Source organism: Heloderma suspectum, chromosome 1, assembly GCF_057233095.1.
Source record: "Heloderma suspectum isolate Gila_16-S chromosome 1, 16-S_ref, whole genome shotgun sequence".
Taxonomy (NCBI): domain Eukaryota; kingdom Metazoa; phylum Chordata; class Lepidosauria; order Squamata; family Helodermatidae; genus Heloderma; species Heloderma suspectum.
In genome coordinates, this window is record NC_139458.1 from 359,105,947 (window position 1) to 359,126,548 (window position 20,602).

A 20,602-nucleotide genomic window follows, 5' to 3' on the forward strand; every position below is an offset into this window, starting at 1 on the left:
AAATAGGGTGCTGCCACTGCCAGAAAAAACACCTAAGGATTGTAATGCTAGATTTTACGGGAAAGGCTTACTCGTCATCAGTTAATTAATAAATCAACTCTCTTTAAATAATTAAATCTTCCTTATAGTAAATATTGAACTCTGTTTAGGATTATTCTTCTCAAAGATTTCTGAAAAAAGGCAGCTCTAGTTCAAACACACTTATTCAACGAACTAACCTCCAACTGCATTGAGGCACACCTATTCTGTCTGTGCCAGAGCTACTGTGCTTAAGCTTCCAACACAACGCATTAGTAATGCCTGTGACTACTGGACAGTTTTATATCAGTTTAGACATTTCCAATGAATGTTGTTGGGAGCCTTCTGTCTCTCCCCTCCCGCCCACCTGCAATCCACTTTTTCTGAAATAGTTCTACATCCTGTATATTAAAGTTACCTATTAATTTCCAAAACTGAATACCGAACTCAATTCACTAATTGAAGTTTATTGAGCAACTATTTTCGTGGTTATTTTCACCCACAAGTGTGGTCCAGCAGCTAAACTGCTGGACTGTAATGTAGGTTCAAATTGCACTCAACTATGAAGTAGCTTACTAAATGATCATCAACATGTTGCTGTATCTCAGAGTGGGATACATATACGAACAACATTTGATCTCTATTTTCTTCTTCTTTTAAATGATACCTTCAGTGTTTGGTATTGTTCCTCTCCCTCCGTACCAGGAGTGGACAACCTTTTTTCTGTTGAGTGCTGCATTCCCTTGCAGGTAATTCTGTCAGGGGCTGCATGTTGGCAGTGGGTGGGGCCAGAACCAAAAATAGGTGAGTCACCCCTTTTCTCTTTCTGCAACATTGTTTTCTCTCTCTCTTTGGGCCACATCCTTTGCTCTCTCTCTCCCTGATCCTTCCCACCCAGCAGGCTGTCAGGGAAGGGACAGATCACTCTGATCAAAGGTCTGAACTGATTGCATGAGACAGGCTTTTGAAATTAGGCCGAGGGCTGTATGAAATTAGGGCTGCAGATTGTGCACCCCTGCTCCATACCCCTTCTTTCAGAACATAAGAGATTACTATGACAGGAAATGAGATATTCAATGGAAAGGACTCTCATGCTAGGAAAGGCAAAGCCCCTTGTAGCATTTGGTTTGGTTCAGCTGCTGAAACCAAGTTGGAGTTCATGAGCAGAAAGTGGCAGAAATAGTAGAAAACAAACAAAATCTGCAAGTTTACTAAACAATTCCTTGAAAGATTTTGGTAGTTCTCACATGAAGAGCCTGGACCGCTTGTGCACTGTGAATATTTTAGGGGGAACTAATGGGTGTGGATCTGCTTTGCTATGTGGAGAATCTCGCCTTGGGGCAGACCTTGAACTAGATAATTCACATTGCCCGAGAAACTCATCCACTACGTTTTTCCAAAAAGGGAGTATTACATTTCTAAAGAATATTTGATATTACTCAAATGCATGGAATTTTGTCATTGGAATATCTGAGGAAGTTTGCCAGCTGAAGAATACATCCTTGTTAGATAGAGCTCAGCCCAGCAAATCTCCAAGCTGTTTGTAATGTGCCTTAACAAAGGCATTTTATTTATTGATTATACTTATGCTGTTCTTTTTCCCAAACAGTTCAGAGAAGAAGGTTGTTAAGCCAGCAATAAGTCTCCTAGAAATCATTTGTTGTTCAATCATTAAGTTGTGTCCGACTCTTCGTGACCCCATGGACCATAGCATGCCAGGCCTTCCTGTCTGCCGCTCTCTCCCGGAGTGTGCTCAAATTCATATTCATTGCATCGGTGATGCTATCTAGCCATCTCATCCTCTGCTGTCCCCTTCTCCTTTTGCCTTCAATCTTTCCCAACATCAGGGTCTTTTCCAGGGAGTTTTCTCTTCACATTAGATGGCCAAAATATTTGGGCTTCAGTTTCAGTATCTGTCCTTCCAATGAGCAGTCAGGGTTGATTTCCTTTAGGATTGACTGATTTTACCTCCTTGCAATCCAGGGGACTCGTAAGAGTCTTCTCCAGCACCACAGTTCGAAAGCATCGATTCTTCGGCGCTCAGCCTTACTTATAGTCCAGCTCTCACAGCTATACATTACTACTGGGAAAACCATAGCTTTGATTAGACGGACCTTTGTCAGCAAGGTGATGTCTCTGCTTCTTACTATGCTGTCTAGGTTTGCCATAGCTTTCCTCCCAAGGAGCAAGCGTCTTTTAATTTCATGGCTACAGTCACCATCTGCGGTGATCTTGGAGCCCAAGAAAATAAAATCTGTCACTGCTTCCATTTCTTCCCCTTCTATATGCCAGGAAGTGATGGGGCCAGATGCCATGATCTTCGTTTTTTTAAGGTGGAATCTCAAACCAGCTTTTGCACTCTCCACTTTCACCCTCAACAAGAGGCTCTTAAGATCCTCTTCGCTTTCTGCCATTAGGGTGGTACCATCTGCGTATCTGAGGTTGTTGATAATTCTCCCAGCAATCTTAATTCCGACTTATGATTCATCCAACCCGGCGTTTCTCATGATGTACTCTGCATATAAGTTAAATAAGCAGGGCGACAATATACAGGCTTGTCGTACTTCTTTCCCAGTTTTGAACCAATCGGTTGTTCCATGTCCAGTTCTTACTGTTGCTTCTTGTCCCTCGTACAGGTTTCTCAGGAGACAGGTAAGGTGGTCTGGTACTCCCATCTCTTTCAGAATTTGCCACAGTTTGTAGTGATCCACACAATCAAAGGCTTTAGTGTAGTCAATGAAGCAGAAATAGACGTTTTTCTGAAATTCTCTTGCTTTCTCCATGATCCAGCAAATCTGGCGATTTGATCTCTAGTTCCTCTGCCTCTTCGAAACCCAGCTTCTACTTCTGGTAGTTCTCGATTCACTTGCTGCTGAAGCCTAGCTTGTAGGATTTTGAGCATAACCTTGCTGGCATGTGAAATGAGCACAATTGTACGGTAGTTTGAACACTCTTTGGCATTGCCCTTCTTTGGAACTGAAATGTAAACTGACCTTTTCCAGTCTTGTGGCCACTGTTGAGTGTTCCAAATTTGTTGGCATATTGAGTGCAGCACTTTAACAGCATCATCTTTTAGGATATTAAATAGCTCAGCTGGAATACTGTCATCTCCGCTAGCTTCGTTGTTAGTAATGCTTCCTAAGGCCCACTTGACTTCACTCTCTAGGATGTCCGGCTCAAGTTCAGTGACCGCACTATCATGGCTATCAAGGACATTCAGATCTTTCCTGTATAGTTCTTCTGTGTATTCTTTCCACCTCTTCTTAAACTCATCTGCTTCTGTTAGGTCCCTGCTGTCAAGGGCTCCTTGGAGGCCACTCTCAGTCTAATCCAGTAGCCAAGTCCAGACACAGACAAACCTTTCAAAGCTTTATTCTTCTTTTACAACTTAACAAGTCTACCGTTTGCAACTAGATCTGAGCAGCACAGTACCTATGCCCTAAGTTGGAACAGTTGGTCCCCGTTTGAAAGGGAATTACTGGCAGACCCCTGAACCTAAGGACTAGGGAGAGTCCCTCCCCTTTTCCCTTGGATCCTCTGGGCGCAGCCATTGTTTGCGTGCCAACCGGGCACTACGCCTCCTTTCTGCGCCCTCCATTTGGCGCCGCTCTCTGCGTCGGCGTCGCGCGTCCACCAAGTCTGCTATCCACGCTCTGTCACTCCCTGGACTGCTATCTAAGCTAGGAATGCTGGTGGGAGGAATCTCCGTCAGCTGTTGGCCCTGGGAAAGAGGAGCGCACTCCTCTCCCAGGAGCAACTGCTCTTCCTCAGAACTACTCTGGGATTCTATGGGCTCAGTGTCCACCCTGACACCTGCCTTCTTTGTCCTTTATCATGCTGGTTCTGACTGAAACCTAGAATGCAATCACAGCCCCACTGAAACAGGAGCCACCAGTCTCCACTGAACCTCTTGTAATGCCAGTGTTGGATTAGCAGCCAATCCAAATGCAGCATGTGACTACCTATGGATCTCTGCACCTGTGGGATAGATTACTGGAGCTGCAGTGAAGTCAGGAGCACAAGTTTAGAAGGAGAGCACAAGTTCAGAAAGTCTGAGAACGCTGAGCTAACCACAAGGGCGTGTTGCCTAAAGTAGCCTTGCATTTATCCTGGCTACATTTTCACAATTGCTGATACAGATCTGTGTAGTCACAACTCCACCTATCAGAAGGTAGTAAACCTTGAGTGCCATTTTTCTTGGTAGAAAGGCAGGCTACAAATCAAATCATAAATAAATAAACAAACCTCCACATGCAGAGGCAGCGTGTTTCTGAATTCCAGTTGGAGAAGTGGGCAGCAGGGAAGAGCTGTTTGCCTTCCTACCCTTCCTGGGAGCTTCTTAGAGCCATCTGCTTGGCCACTGTTGGAAACCGGACATTAGACTAGACAGACTTTGGATCTGATCTTGCAGGGCTCTTCTTATGTTATGTTCTCCACCATGAAATGTATGCTTTAACTCCCTGACCTCCCCGGACACAACCAGTGGTGTAACTAATCTCTGTCTTGTGAATGTCCCTTTTGAAGCCACAATTTGGCACATCAACAACCCTAACCAAACAGAACAGTTCTTTTGATTTCTAATAACACCAGCCTTCTCTTTCAATCTCAATTCCTGACTGGATTTAGGCTTTCTGAATAATGTGAAACTGAACAAAGTAAGTTCTGATGTGAAGAGTGTGGTCCTAATCACAATTAGGCTGCAATCTTACACCCACTGATCTGGGAGTAAGCTCCATTGAACTCAGTTGGACTTACATCGGAGCAGGCATGTATAGGATTGCACTGTTACTTAGGAAGTGTACTAGCTTTCCTTCCCACCCAGCCTGTCCTGATAGTAAACGCTGCTAAACATTTTGTGTTGCAATGATTTTATAAGTTCAATCAGTTCTGCTATGAGATTAAGTGTTCTGTTAAACATTCCTAAATTGCTGTTGTTTTTTAAAAGGAGTCTTAATACACCTGCTTCAGATGTCGGTGAAGAAGGGCTATCGCAGAGTAAACAAAAGCAAGCATTCAGCAATGAGTAATATAGCAGGGCAAGAGGGTACTCAGGCATTGCCCCTTGGTTTAAGAAAAGAGATATTATATATACCCAAAGTTGTCCCTGTTTGTCTTTGTGAAATATTGGACGGCTTGCAGTTTAGAACTTGAAAATAGAACTCTTGCAATAGGAAATGCCACTCTTTTCTCAACTTCTCTGCAAGGGGAGTGTACGTTTAGGAACAAAGGAAGCTGCCTTGTAACTGAGTCAGACCACCTAGCTTGGTCCATCTAGCTCAGTATTGTCTACACCAGCCTTCCCCAGCTGGGGCCCTCCAGATGTCTTGGATAACAACACCATTATCCTCAGCTAGCATGACAACTGGGAAAGTTGGGGAAAGCTGGTCTACATCAACCGGCAGCAGGTGTCCAGGATTTCAGACAAGGGTCTTTTTCAGCCCTATTGGCCATGCTGGCTGGGGGTGATGGGAGTGTAGTCCCAACACATCTGGAGGACACCAGGTTGGGGAAAGCTGGTCTACTCCAACTGGCAGCAGCTGTCCAGGCTTTCAGACTGGGTTTTCCCCCAGCCCGTCCTGGAGATGCCGGGATTGAACTGAAACTGAGATCTGTGCTCTAGCTGGATTCCCCAAGGATAAAAAGAACAATAATGAATGAGCAAAAGGGTGTTCAGTTTTAACATCAGTCCAGAGCACCTATTCAGGCTACTCAGGCAGCTCTGCCTTAAGGTCCTGGGAAGAACTAGGAGCAGGGCTGGATTATAACAAGGCGATGCCCTAAGCCATGTCAAGATTCAGAGGCCCCCATACAGGGGATTAGCAGAGATGATGCCTGGTGTGGAATGGGACTTTAGAATGCATTGGGAGGCTAGCTCCCACTGTCTCCTCTGAAGTCTGAGGTGAGGTTGAGCAACCTGCGGATGACGCAAGTCGTCCAGCAGCCTCGGAAGGGGATAGGATTGGGTGTGGATTGGGATGGGATGGGGAGGTCAGGGGTCAGAATTTGGGTGGTGGGTTTTGTATGAGAGATGATTTAAGCCAAAGACATTTCAAGTATAATAAATCTTAGCTATCACCAACATATTTAGAGGCGCCTCATAATATGAGGCCCTAGGCCACAGCTGACTTGGCTTGTTGCTAAAATCGCACTGACTAGGAGCCAGGCTCAGCCTCCTCCAGAGTGAGGGGATAGCAGTGGAGGCTGGTGGCTTCGATTTCAGTGGGGCATCCATAGTGCATCCACTCTGGGTTCCAGTCAGAACCAGCCAGAACTCTAACGGAGCTGTCCAAGCTGCTGGACCTGTTTTGGGGTGGGGGTCCAGCACCTTGGACAGCTCCTCGAGAGCGCTGGCTGGTTATGCCCCAAACCCAGCGAGGATTCGCCGCCCCGCCGAAATCGGAGCCACCAGCCTCCACGGGGGGATGGAGCCGCCTGCCTTCAGGAGCGCCTCGCTACCTCAGCCACCGGCACTCCTCCCTCCGCACAGCTGCTCCCGTGGTCGGGCGGCGGCCTCAACTTTCCCTCCCCGCTAGCAAGACGCACGCTCCGTGCGCCGCGGGGCCGCTGCTGGCGCAGAACGCCCCGGGCCGACTTACCGCGAGCAACGTGGGGAGCGGGGCGCACCGCGACGCCACGACAGTCGCCTCGCCGCAGCGAGGGAAAGCTCCGCGGCAGCCCTCGGACGGGCAGCCGAGCGTCCGCCTTCAGCCGCGCCCTCTCCGGCTCGGCTCGGGCTCGGCTCGGCTCGGCTCGAGCCGCGCAGTCCGCGGACGAGCGGCGCCCGGAAGCGCTCGCGCCCGAGGAGGCCGCCGAGGCTTCCTCTCCCCGGCGCAGGCGCGGACTTCTGGCTCGCCCTGAAATAGTCCCTCACGGCGCGGAAAATAAACCGAGTAAATAAAACCAGTGGCAGAGAATGGCTGTTCAGATCTATGGGTTCCTTCTGAATGGCGATAGGGAAATACTGAATTTTTGGAACGGCCATTACACCCAGGGAGGTGATGGGTTGCTTGCACAGAGGTTTCTAGGCACTGCCCATCCACAACTGGCCAAACGCAGAAGGGGCTTGTCCGAGGGGCCCTTGGAGTTGTATCTGCTGGGCGCAGCCCCTATGCATGTTTAGACAGGGGGGAAAGGCCTACAATTCCCAGCATGCCCCAGCCAGCCTCTGTCTAAACATGCTTTATTTATTTTTTAAAAAACATGTCCCGCCCTATATCATTAAGATGCATAGGATTTCGCCCTGTGCCCTACTTAGAAGTAGAACTATTGATATGAATGGGGCTTAAGTTAGAGTCCCATTGGATACAACCCTTAGAATGTATTGGGTTCGGTGGGTATCCTGACCTGCCCCCTGTCCTGTAATGATCAAATAGCGCCCCCCCCCCCGCCCGCCCCTATCTTAGGCACACTTTTTTAGCCACACTTATATGGCCACTTTAGATCCACTAAATTCAGTAAAAGCAAAAAAGAATCTTGTAGCACCTTAAATTTATTCTTGCCTAGGGTTTTGTAGATTACAGTCCACTTTGTTAAATGCATGAAATTTTATCTTGAGTTACTGGATAACACATAGTACTATGTGTGTAGGCATGGTGATGGTGAAATGTAAACAGTAAGATCAGAGGGAAATGAATTGCAAGAAGCATAGACAGTGACAATTGTGTTCTTAATAGTGGTTATTCACAAAACAGTGATAACACAGACATCCTTGCATGGATAAACTAATTCACACATATAGGGTGATTACCCCCACACACACACCAAAAAAAAAAAATCCTCATTTAAACCATGGGTGATAGAACTGAATCCCTTGATGAATTCAGTAAATTCACATTGCAGTCTCTGTTTGAAGTTCCTTTATTCAAAAATGGCCACCTTGAAGTCAGTGACAGAGGGTGCTCCCAGACAAGGCTTTTATGGTGTCATCATCACTCTGCTTCATTCACGGATGTTGGGGTTGGGGTGTTCCAGACATCATTGTTTTCTACTCATGACCCTCCCACGTTGTCTTACAGCTTCTAATGTCTTTTTCTGTAACTCTGAAAATGTGTTCAGGAGAAAAAGATGGAACAGCTGCATGGTGCCTTCTGATTGCTAGGGCTAGGAGCCCTCTGTCTAGAAGCACCCAGTGTGGCCTGAGAGGTTGACGTGCTCCCTGGCTGGTTTTTGAAAACTGCCATTTCTGATAGCTGACTTGTGTCCATTTATTCTTTCATGTAGAGACTGGCCTGTTTGTCCTTTTCAGAATGCAGAAGGCATTGCTGGCGGATGACATAAATCTTATAGGCAGATGAGCAAGTAAATGAACCCTGATCTTGTGGATGACATTATTCGGTCCTGTAATCAAGATGCCAGGGTAGACATGGGGACGAGTTGGCATCTGGGTCTATTAATATAGAAATTTGTGTAGGACCCAGCTTCTTTTCCAATGGGGGGAGCATTCCCTAAGCAAGTGTTGCTCAGAAGGGTCGTATCACTGGAAAGGGAGATGGAAGGTGATCTTTGCTGATTCTCCCTCCCTCTGCAGCCCCCAGTGCCACCTCCCCCACTGTTTTGGAGGGTCCCACAAAGCTCTGGAGCAGATTTTTTTGGGGGAGGGGGGAATATTGCCGAATATTGCCTCCCCCTTTCCACCAGAGGGAGCTCTTCCATCCATGAAAGCAGATGCTGGATCCTGCCCACTGTCTATACTTCCTGCATTTCATTCCCCTCTGACCTCATCTTCCACTGCCCCCTCCCATGCACACACCATGTATGTATCTACCTGTAACTCAGGATAATACTCCATACATCTGATGGAGCAGACTACAGTCCACCAATGCTTATGCCACAATATAAATGTGTTAGACTTTAAGGTGCCACAAAACTCTTTGATGTTTTTGCTGCAACAGACTAACACAGTTACCACTCTGGAAACAGAATATTCAATAAATATGAAGAGGATCAGGCTGCACATGTATTTATTTATTTGGAAATAAACCCTATGGAAGGTCACTTCCAAATGAATGTGCTTAGAAGAGCATTATAAGAACATAAAGGGCGTGCCACATTCTAGACCGAAATATAAGGAAATCTAAGTACAATTTTCATTTGCAAAACAGATGCTGCTGCTTTTACCAGTATTCATAAGGCGTGACCAGGAAATGCCCAGGAATAGTATAACATGGCACACACAACCAGTGTTTGGACATACTGCACCCAAGCATTTTGAGATGTAAAATAAGTGAGCTTCTAGCTATATAACTGTATGTCACAGCCACAGAACTGAAGTTCAGAGTGAAAAGACAGCTGGTTATGACTATATACTGAGCAAAGCTGGCAACAAGTGCAAGATGCTTCCCTTTATAAACATGCTTCCATGGCAGTCGAAAGTGAAGCGAGCAAATCGCAGCATACCATGTATCTGATGGAATGTGACAAATGTTCCAACTGAAAATAAAAGGCTAATGCTAGCTTTGAGATCACAAAAATGAACTCTCCTAGGGGGATTAATAAGGGCAATATTGTGACAGCATTTCTCCAAAAATGACCACTTCCTCTCTGATGCTGATATAAGGGGGCAGATGACCCACCTACCTACAGAGTTTTATTATTTTAGAACCTCTTGATCTGAATACTGAAAGCATACTCATAATTTCACAGAATTTAAATAATATTAGGGCGCAATCTTATTCAGATAGACTGCCACCTCCAAACTCGGAGGTGACCACTTATCCAATGAAGGACAGGAGAAGCACGGAGGGGATTGTTCTCTCAGAGCTTCTCCTGTCCTGCATTTTCAGCTAAACAACTGATTGCGGCTGTTTAACTGTGGGAGGGTGAAGCGGGGGAAGAGGCTGCTGTATGATACATTGGACGTGTCGTACTGGCATTTCCACTCTCCCCGCCTCCCAGAATGCCCCTTTTCGGCCGCTCCGTGCTCCTCTTGCGAGCGCAAAAGACGGGGCTGTTCTGCGCTGCCTCAGAGGCAGTGAGGAACTGGGAGGAGGTCAGTTCCCGGAAAACCAGATATCCTATGGCTATCTAGCCGCTGTCTAGCGGCCATAGGATTGCTCCCTCCATGTCAATAATTTTTCAAGGATTTAAAATGCACGACCTTGTTAAAACACAAAAAAACAACTATCTTGAATAAAAGTATTGGTTTCTACAACTCCTTCTGAGCTAATACAAACCTGTTTCATTCTGGTGCCCTAAACATATTAGGCAGAAGTCTGTATATCTCATCAATTTCAGTTGAATTCACTTCCAAATAGCTTAGCATGGAGAATTTAAATGACTCTGTAATCTTATAACCCATACCTTTATTTGGGAATAAGTCTCATTGATAGCAATGGAGATTGCTTAAATTGCAAGTAAGGCTGCTTAAAATATTCTGGCTGCCGATTCTGGCTGCAGTCGCATGAAAATATGCAAATAGCTTTAGGTATTTTGAGCAGGGCTATTGAGCAAGGTATGCTTTATTTCTGTTCTGTTAACACAACATTTGAAGTACAAAAATATGTGATACTTTTTTTCACTAGGAGGAGATGACCGAGCTCTGTGAAGCCACATAAGTGCATCCTAGTGATCTGGACTTTACTTCCTACAGTGCAGGTAGCTACACATGGTGGTGGATAGACATACCCTGGAAAGATAAAGAGTGGGTCCTATTACTGTAAATATTAACATTTGAACCATCAATGGAAAAGTTAAGAATTTTACATCTTTTTTTGAAGAATATATGCTATTATGTCTTCATCATTTTAACACTGCTCTCTTCTTTTATGAGCAGTTCAGGAGCAGGTAACATCAACTACGCTGGCTAAAACTGAAGTAACTAATTTGGATTTGTAAGCAGCCTGACAGTGTTTGTAGCTGAGCACGAGTTAACTTTCCATTCTGCATGGCTAAGAGTTCTGCATCTCCTCCAAAGTTTGCATACCCTTTAGCTGCACATTACTTAAGCTGCAGTCCTATACACCAGCCTCCCCCAACCTGCCACCCTCCAGATGTGTTAGACTACAATTCCCACCATCCCCAGCCAGCATGGCCTATGGGCAAGCTGGCTGATATGATGGGAGTTGTAATCCAACACATTTGGAAGGCACTACATTGGGGAAGGCTGTTCTACGTAATTACCTGGGAGAATAACCAATTTAATTCAATTGGAGTGAGACGAGTAGACCTGCATAGGACAGTACTGTTAATCCAATAAAACATGTCACTTTCCCCATATGGTTCCTTGGGAGAAACACAGTGGCAGCTCCCTGTACTAATTAATGTACACTCTGGGCAGGAACCACTCCCTTCAGAGCCCAGTCTATACTTTCAAAAATGTAGCAGGAAATGTGCCAGTTATCTACTACTACAGAAAACAGATCGTGTTTTCTTTGGTTCATCCTTTGGGTAGATTTAAAGTCAATTCTATTGAAACCACCAATATATTCTACATTTTAAAAAAACGTACAATGATAAGGAGCCTCTGGAACCTTAAGGATATTTCCTCTCTACCTTCCCACAACACATGAGTGGAAATTCTGACATGCGTAAACACACCTACTCAACATTACAGTTGCACTTACTTGGAAATAACCCCTTTCAATTCATTGGGACGTACATCAGGGTAAACTTGAACATGACTGGATTGTTACTTACAGAGCAATTCTATGCAGCGGGGAGCATATGTGGAGGAGGGACCGCCACTTCCTAAGACCTGCTGGGCATGTGCCAGCCAGGACCCAATGTCGAAGGCAGCTTTTTTCCCTCACACCCATTTTTTCTGCTGGCTCTTCCTTATCTTCATTTCCCCTCCCACTGGTTCCAACGAGAGGCAAAATAAGCATGCCAGGTCCAGGGCAAGTGTGCTTTTTTTGCCCTCTCTGGGAGCACATCCAGGGAACGAGGGGGCTTTGGATCCAAGACCTCCCCTGAGTATCCCTCCAATATGCCCGTTTTCCTTCTGTACCGCAGATGGAGCTGCAATGGCGGAGCTGCAATGGTGGCGGAACTTTCCACTGCTGTCCAGGCAGGACCTCTGCTGCCACCTAGGTAGGAGGTCCGCTGCATCCAATGGCCCCTCATCCAATGGCCCCCTAAGGAAGCATAGGGGTTATCCCTTAGATACATTATTTATTTATTACATTTATATCCCTGCCTTTCCTCCATTGCGCAGCATACATGGTTCCCCCCCACCCCTGCCATTTCATCCTTAAACTAACCTGCATTTTATTATTGACCCATTTACTACTAAACCTTTATATGCGTGGACACGCCCTTCATGGAGTCTTGCCCATAACAATAAAAAAGACACCACGCTTTCCCATTATTGGCAAACATCCTCTCTCGGAACTCGGTTCCAGCATAGACAAGAAGCATCCTTTGCTTATAGCTGGGTTGCTGCAATTAACATTTAGAAGCAAAATGACCTCATCTGTGGACAGTCCCCTTGTTGCTATCTTTCTCAATCACACTATTTTACTTTGCAGAGCTCCAGTTCAAGCTGCTACCAGCACTTCCTTCCAGCAATCATGTCATTGTTTAAGTCTTAGAGCACAACCCCACTGACTTCCACGAGCAGAAGAGCGAAGCACTCCAGCGTTTGTACCGGCGTATTAAAAACTCAGTTTTTCGAATTGCTGTGTACTCAGTAGAGAACTATGCAACAGTGCCCCCTTCGCCCAGTCATTATCTTTTATTCAAGATTACCCAACCTGTTTACTAGTTGTTTCCACAGTAGACTACTAAAATGCGCTCTATGTGGGGCTGCTTGAAAGATGGTTCAGAAACTTCAATTGGTACAGAATACAGTTATCCAGATACTTCTTGGGGACAGGCAGTCAGAAGATGTTACATTAATACTGTACCAACTGCACTGGTTGCTTGTGTGTTTCTGGGCTCAATTTAAAGTGCTGATAGTTTGTGGCCAGTTTATTTGAAGCACCACCTGTTCCCATACAAAATTGTGTGGGCCTTGAGATTAGCTTCAGAGGCCCTGCTCATGGGCCTGCCTCTAAGGGCACACTCCTATGCATGTTTAGACAGGAAAAAGTCCTACAACTCCCAGCCAGGATAGGATTGCACTTTTAGACTGGCAGGTACTAGAGACAGGGGGTTTGGGGTGGTAGCCTCGTATCTGTGGAACTCTTTCCCAAGGGATATATACATTTGTCTGCATCCATACAGGCTTTTACATGGGCCTTAAAAATCCATCTCCTTGGGGATTGCTTGCAACTGATGCTGGGCACAGTATATTCCAGTCTCCCCTTAGAGAAGGGAGACAGTCTCCCCTCCCCTTACTGGCTGCTGCCCTTATTCAGGGGACATTTATGCACCAAGTTCAGCTAACCAAGTCTGTTCATAAACCTCTGCTATTGCCTTAACTCCGTATGACATTTTACACTATAATTAGCAAGAAATGTTTGCTGAACCTTCAGGACCAATATACATAGGAAATCTGATGCTATCAGTTCTCTTAGAAAGACAGATATACAAAAAAGTTTTATAAACAGAAATAAGTACTTTCTATTATATCAAATATGCAGCTCTAAAGTAGATAGTTCCTCAGAAATCTCAATTTCCCTGCAGTGTCTTGCCCTTGCTTTTTAAAATGTTGGCTCCTTCATATGCAGTGAACTCAATTACGTTATTATTCCAATCTGCTGGACTGATTTTATAGAACAGGCATATGGTTATCATAGTTGAAACATGTTATCAAAATGTCAGAATAGTTCGTTGTCTGTTTCCCTGGCTGAGTGAAAACAATAGGCACAATCCAATGTTAAGCAATTTTAAGACCTATTGATTTCAATAGGGGAGTTATGTGCTTAAATCTCACTTAATGAAAATAGGACTTAAAATGCTTAACTTTGGCTGGTTCATGCCCATTTTACATCCTTTATTTCCTCCTCCCTTTTAATGACTATGGAATTGTAGAACAGATGATCATATTACACCAAAACATACATGTTTCCTCACAAACAAATTTTAATTGGTTTTCAAATAAATAGAAATATTACAAATTTACAAAATCACTGTGCTAATCTTTATATACAATGTATTGATTTTTTTTAAAAAAAGATCTTCATACTGAACACTTTGTGCCAATTCTTGTACTATACATAGCATCTTTGTGTCACCACACTTTGTTGTGTAATACAAAAGCTGTTTCGTAAACTCTGCAGCCTCAGGCCCAGGAACAGCAAAGAAAAGTTGGAGAAACATTTTTTCTCCAACCTTCTTTACCCTCCCCTACACTTCAGACTGCAAGTTAAGCTGCTGCAGCTTCTTTCTATATAACAAAACAGATTCAGCTGTCTCTGTGCACACAGGTCTTTACAGAGACTAAAAAAATAAAATAAAAATTAAGCACATGTTGCTATGCTACCATATTAAGTTAAACACAATGAGATGACAAAGTTCAACACTTATATTTGGCCAGTCATGGTAAAATCTATATATCAAGGGGCTGGATTTCAATCACCATTCTCTTAAAGCTATTGTCTATCCTGTGCAATCATTTCTACTTGCTGGGCCAAGAATAATACAACAAGTTAGCCCTCCCTAGCATCATCATTTCTTTTTCTATACGGTTTTGAGTAAAGAGGTTAAAAAAAAAAAAAAGCTGCTACAACTGCACTGGAGAAATAGTCCACTTAAGAATGTGAAGCGAATTCCTAGCCAGTGCGCAGGAGTACTCTTCAAGCAGGCATATCTCATGTTTATTGTCTCTGAGGCAAATGTAAGCACCTCTCCTTTGACATGCTATAGGCAAAGACGGATTGCTCAGCTAGACTGAAGCAACCCATTAAAAACGTGTCTAGATGAGGCGACCCTTGCCGAAACGAGAGGCCTGCCCGGCTGCCTTTGGAGCCGGTTATTTACAACGGAGCGTCACGGCTTCATGTCATTGTTGAGAAAAGGCACCAAAAACACACCTACGTCGGCGCAAAAGCTTTCGAGCCGGCAGAGGAAGAAATGCGCTTCTAGTCAACGGCAACAGGTGGGAAGGCCTCCCACGACGACGACGACCCTAGGACGAGAGCCGGAGGAAGGGAGCGGAGGGCCTTTTGCGCCCCGTCCCTTTGCGAAGGGCCCCTTAGAATCATGGAATGGTAAGGCCGGAGGGGGCCGACAAGGCCATCGAGTCCAACCCCCTGCTCAGTGCAGGGATCCAGGTCTGAGCATCCCTGACAGGCGGCTGTCCAGCCTCGCCCTGAAGGCCTCCAGTGTGGGAGAGCCCGCCGCCTCCCTGGCCCTGCCCGGCGGCTTGAGGAAGGGCCGCCGGGCAGGGCCCGGGCGAGGGGCCACGGCTGGCGGCTCAGAGGGTGCTCAAGTGCGGCAGGGTGTCCAGCTTGTCGGCCCGGTCGCGGGCCGCGGCGCTCTCCACGCCTCGGAGCCACTCGGTGCACCTGCGCACCAGCCCCTCGTCCGCCGCAGAGGCTGCGGGGCCGCCCGCCGCCTCGTCCTCCTCCTCGGCCTCCACGTCGTCGTAGCGGCGGCGCTCGTTCAGCAGCGACACCCGGAGCAGAGCGCGCAAGTCCCCGGCGGCGGCCGAGCCTGCCGCGAGGGGGCGCGTCGCAGCGCCGGGGGAGGCGGCGCGGGGCGTCCGCCCGCGCGGCCGCTGCTGGTGCTGCTTCTCCAGGCTCCGGCGCTGCAGCACCCGGATCGCCTCCGGGGGAAGGCCGAGCGAGAAGCGCCGCGCGGCGGTCTCCCCGCGCCCACCTTGCGCCGCGCAAAGGCTCTCGCAGGAGCGCGTGCCCGAGCCCGGCGGCCCCAAGACGGGGCGGCCCCGGGCGAGGGGCTGGGGAGCCGCCAAGGCGATCGTTGCGGCCGCCGTCGCTCCTGGGGGCGCCGGGGGGTTCCCGCTGCCCTGGGCGGCTCTGCTGCGAGGCACCTGCTTCTGGAGGGAAGCGCTGGGCCAGGAACTGGAGATGGCGCCGGAGCGCTCCGAAGGCGCCCCGCGACCGTTCCGAGGCGGCTTGGCTGGTGCCAAGGAGGCCGCCACGGCCTTTCGGGGAGCCGCGGCCGGCGGCGACGGCTGCCGCTGCTTGCGAGGCTGCGATCGGGGGGCGGCAGCAGGTGGCGGCGCGATGGGCGGCAGGGACATGGCGTGGCCGACGGAGCCCCTTCCCTGCTGCTCCTCCTCCGGGCTGCCGCTCAGAGCGACATCTCCGCAGAAGAGGTGGCGGCGGACGCCCCTCTCCCCTCGAGTCGGAGCTTCCAGCCCGCCGTGGATGAGCCCGGCTGCGCGGCGAACGTCGTCGCTGGCCCTGCGGACGAATGAGACACGCGGCGGCGGCGGCGGCGGCGGCTGGCTGGAGCCGAGAGGAGGAGCCGAGAGGCGGCAGGGGGGAGACGAGAGGGCTTTGGGCACGGCCGGCCAGCCAGCCAGCCGCTCCCGCCGGGGGGACTGAAACTCGCCCCCTGTCAGGCGGAAAGAGAAGGCCCAGTTCTCCCTCAGCAGGAGAGGAACGGGACCCGGCCTTGGCGCAAGTTGGGAGAGAGCAGCAGCCCTGCGCCCGCTGAACGGTGGAGTTGTTGGGGCGGTAGCTGTGCCCTTTTGATTTTTTTTTTTTTAAACCCTCTTCTGCCCTTAGGAGCCCTTCTGAGCTATTACACACACCCACAGGGGCAAATAATTTTTGCCAGCCTTCGGGCTCGTTGGAACATAGGTTGTGCAGTTCCAGATAGCCCGCGACGTGAATACAGTTGCGCCGTGATTAGCCCTAGTTGCATACGGAATTCATGTGCCATTGGCACAGCTGCGTGGGCCGCTGATAACTGCTGTGCTAACATAACACACAACCGGCTGACTCGTGGTGAGTGAATTTTGTGTGTCGCGGGGCATCCGTGGGACATAACACCTCTAGCTGCTGTTCACCTTAAACCAGCCTTCTTTTCAACTACCTGCCTGGTCACCTGGACAACAAGGAATTCCATGCAGGTGGGTGAGTGGGCTGGGGGAGAAATAGAGCAACCCATCCCCCCTTAAGCAGCCTTCTAGGTTTCTGCACTGGCCACAGGGGAAGACAAGCCCCCTCCTCCGCAGCTGGCATGCTGGTGGATGCGGGAGAAAGAGATTTGCCCCTCTTCAGCTAGCCCACTTGCTAGAAGGCAATTCTTAGTAGGCTAGTAAATGCACTTAGTAACTTTTCTTACCTAGTATACAAGTGTGCTTTAAATGGAGCCATCCTTGGTCAGTCAGGTGCAGAACTCCCTCCCCTCTTCCTTTGCTAAAAGACCAACAAAGCGCAGTAGTAGTGAAAGTGGCTACCTTGCATCAAACTCTAAACCATGCCCCCTTTTCAAAAGTGATGGGTGGCCCACCCCTTTTGGGAGACCAGATGTCCTGCCCTAGCCAGAAGTCCCACCTCCAGAAGTCCTGCTGGTCATATGACCATCAGGTAACCCTGACAGGGGTCATGTGACCTCTCTACAAACTCATCATGCCACCATGGATCAATAGGACAAAGATTTAGAGCCCTAACAGGTATGGGTGCAGAAATGGCCCAAAGGGCCATTCCAAGCCCTCCCTGGATTGGCCCAGGGGGGTCATATGACCCCTCTAAGAACTCGTCCCATCACAACAAACCAATAGGAAGAGGTTTTAGCCCCCTGACGTGCAGGGACCCTGGAACCATATACAGTCACCCCCCAACAGGCCAACAGGAACAATTTTAGACCCAGAAACATCCTACCCCATCAGCCAGTCAGAAGAGGTGCAGCCAGATTTGATCAATGTAGCCAGTTAGCTTGTCCAGACATGTTTCCTGCATAGAGAACATGGAGATGCCAGGCACCCTTGAATATTGAACCCCAGAAAGGCTGTAAGCCGTGTTTATGTCTACAGACTTTTAAAAAGTACAAGAAAGGGAGAGCCTGCTATAGCTCCTGCGAATGTAAGAAGAAAAGATGCAGCTGTGGCAGAGAACATACCTGTAGACATTTTTACAGAATTCCTGGAAAATCTGAGGAGGCTGTAAGCAGCCTGTTAAAACAATAAAGACCATCCGCAATAAGCAGTTCAATAAAACATTAAGAAAGAAAGGAACTTCACATCTATATAGATATACTGCCACAAAAGTTATAACTGCAGTTTTCACAGAGCTACTAGGGGGCAAGCCTTGTGGAGACAGAAAAAGAGGTTTCCCAGTCAAAAAAAAGCATTTTATATTAAGCTGGCTAGCAGCACCTCACCCTTTTTTCTTTCTTTCTTCAGAACACTTGTTTTTATGTTTAAAACTTACTACAAGCTTACCTGCAATCTGCCCCATCACCCTGGACATATTTAGAAAGCTGTTAAGGTTTACCCCCAAAACTATACTCGCCCCGTAAAGTTACTTTTGAGATGTAGAAGACACAGATCAAGCAAGGGAGACCCAGAACTGTTAGGATCCAACTACTACCCCCACACACTTTTGTTAGAGAGTTTTGTGTTAGTCTTGCCTAGCAGCACCCCACCCTTCCTTCCTTTCTGCAGAGCATTTGTTTTTATATTTAAAACCTATTATAAGCTTACCTGCAATCTGGTCCTTCACCCTAGACACATTTAAAATGCTGCTAGGGTTTCCCAGAAACTATGCTCATTAACCCCCACATTGAGATGTAGAAGACAGACACAGATAAGCAAAGGAGTCCACAGAATATCAGGATCCAACCACTACGTTCCCCTTTGTTGTTAGAGAATTTTATGTTAGCCATACACTCTAGGCACATTTAAAATGCTGCTAGGGCTCCCCCCCAAAAAAAGTATGCTTACCCCTGTAAAGTGACTTTGTATCATTTATTCCCATTTTGAGATGTAGCCACCCCACAGATCATCAGGGTTATATTATTCAAAGTGTAGCAGCCTTTTATTTTCCTGTTGGGAAAATATAAAAAGCTGAAAAACAAAGGTTGCAACATTTCAGATCTGAAGCAAAAGGATCCTTTTACAACAACTCTGTAAGGAAGACAAAATTAAGCATTTTGTAAAATCCATAAAAATAAGTCACAGGGGTTACAACAGCCCCTCAAGGTAGACATGCTTTACACACTGCTAAGATTTTGTAAAATAAATTTTAAAAAAATGATGGGAAAGAATCAAGAGGTGCTGTTAGCAAGAGTTGGGGTAGGGAGACTATACTTTAAAACGGAAATAAATTCTTATTTTAAATGTGCTTTTCCTGTTTTGCTTTGTAAACTAGCTGTTAGCAGTATGGTAAACTTAGTACTCCAAGCATCCGATCCTGGAGATTGTGGAGTTCCCGAATTCCTGAGAGACAGAAGATTTTGCAATAGCTGTTATGTACATAGGGAACAAAAGTGAAATTTTAATTAAAAAATAGATGGCGTGCAGCTCATCTATTTATATGTAGGGGGAAATTATACTGTGTAGAACAGTGCAACTGGTGCTTGGAGACTCCGATTAGCAAGTCAGGGTTGGGTGGGGTCTGTAGGCATATGTTGTTGTTCAGTCGTGTCCGATTCTTCGTGACCCCATGGACCATAGCACGCCAGGCCTTCCTCTCCTGCGCTCTCTCCCGGAGTGTGCTCAAGTCCATATTCATTGCATCGGTGATGCTATCTAGCCATCTCATCCTCTGCCGTCCCCTTCTCCTTTTGCCTTCAGTCTTTCCCAGCATCAGGGTCTTTTCCAGGGAGTTTTCTCTTCGCATTAGGTGGCCAAAATATTTGAGCTTCAGCTTCAGTATCTGTCCTTCAAATGAGCACTCAGGGTTGATTTCCTTTAGGATTGACTGATTTGACCTCCTTGCAGTCCAGGGGACTCGTAAGAGTCTTACGAGTCCCCTGGAACCAGCACCACAGTTCGACTGTAGGCATATATATATATATACACACACACACACACACACACACACACAAAATAGGGAAGATCCTGATACATTCAGTAAACAAAGGCATCTCTGGTAGCTATGCCTTAAGCCTATCAACTGTATTCATGGGTGCCTGGGAGGTGGATATGGTGGCAAAGTTGAAGTGGGGAAAGTACGCATTTTTGTAAGAATCACAAGGGTTGCAACAACTTTGTAAGGTAGACAAAATTAAATATTTTGTAAAAATCAGAAAATAAAGGTTGTAAGGATTACAACAACCTTCAAGGTAGACATGCTTTAAGTTTGCTGGGGCCAATCATCACTCTCTGTGTATTCCAAAAGGTGGGCATTAAACATAGAAAACACAAAGGTTGCCAAGTAAAGCCTATTACAAACATCCTGTGCTGTAATCCAACCATCACCCCCTGTGTATTCCAAAAGGTGGGGTATATGCTAGTAGAGTTTCAGGGAAAAACTATTTTTTCTTTTTTTAACAGTCATTTTGAAAGAATAAACTTTTATCACTAATTCCCAAAATGGAACTAGATCCAAAAGGGTGGTAGAGTTGAAGGGGGAAAGTAAGCTTTTTTAAAGGATCATTTTGAAAGAATCATTAAACATAGAAATCACAGGGGTTGCAAGTAAAATCATCAAAGGCCTTTAAAAAGTAAATAATTCTTTAAGCACCACTTAGATTTTGTAAAAGAATCCTACATGGGGAGCCAAAAAACAGAGGCTGCCCTTTAGAAAAGAGTAGGGATCAATGGTCTAGACTTCTAAATGGAAATACA

The 20,602-nt window shown here is 46.8% G+C and overlaps 2 protein-coding genes across 5 annotated transcripts in view; both read right to left on the reverse strand.

The window, feature by feature from the left end:
- Window positions 1-6,744, reverse strand: part of LOC146359734 (uncharacterized) — an 86,411-nt gene extending 79,667 nt beyond the window's left edge. For 2 of the 4 annotated variants that reach the window (XM_084827995.1, XM_084827993.1), the window contains exons 1-2: window positions 6,615-6,744; window positions 4,264-4,378 (exon numbers count right to left, since the gene is read on the reverse strand). The gene's annotated coding sequence lies outside the window, so the exon portion shown is untranslated. The remainder of the gene's footprint in view (window positions 1-4,263; window positions 4,379-6,614) is intronic. The other 2 variants (XM_084827997.1, XM_084827994.1) reach the window with 1 other exon arrangement.
- Window positions 6,745-13,972: 7,228 nt separating this feature from the next.
- Window positions 13,973-16,542, reverse strand: PRR18 (proline rich 18). The gene has a single exon (XM_084827988.1). The coding sequence runs from the start codon at window positions 16,100-16,102 to the stop codon at window positions 15,314-15,316; it is 789 nt and encodes a 262-aa protein (XP_084684114.1). The 5' UTR covers window positions 16,103-16,542; the 3' UTR covers window positions 13,973-15,313.
- Between the last annotated feature and the right edge of the window lie 4,060 nt (window positions 16,543-20,602).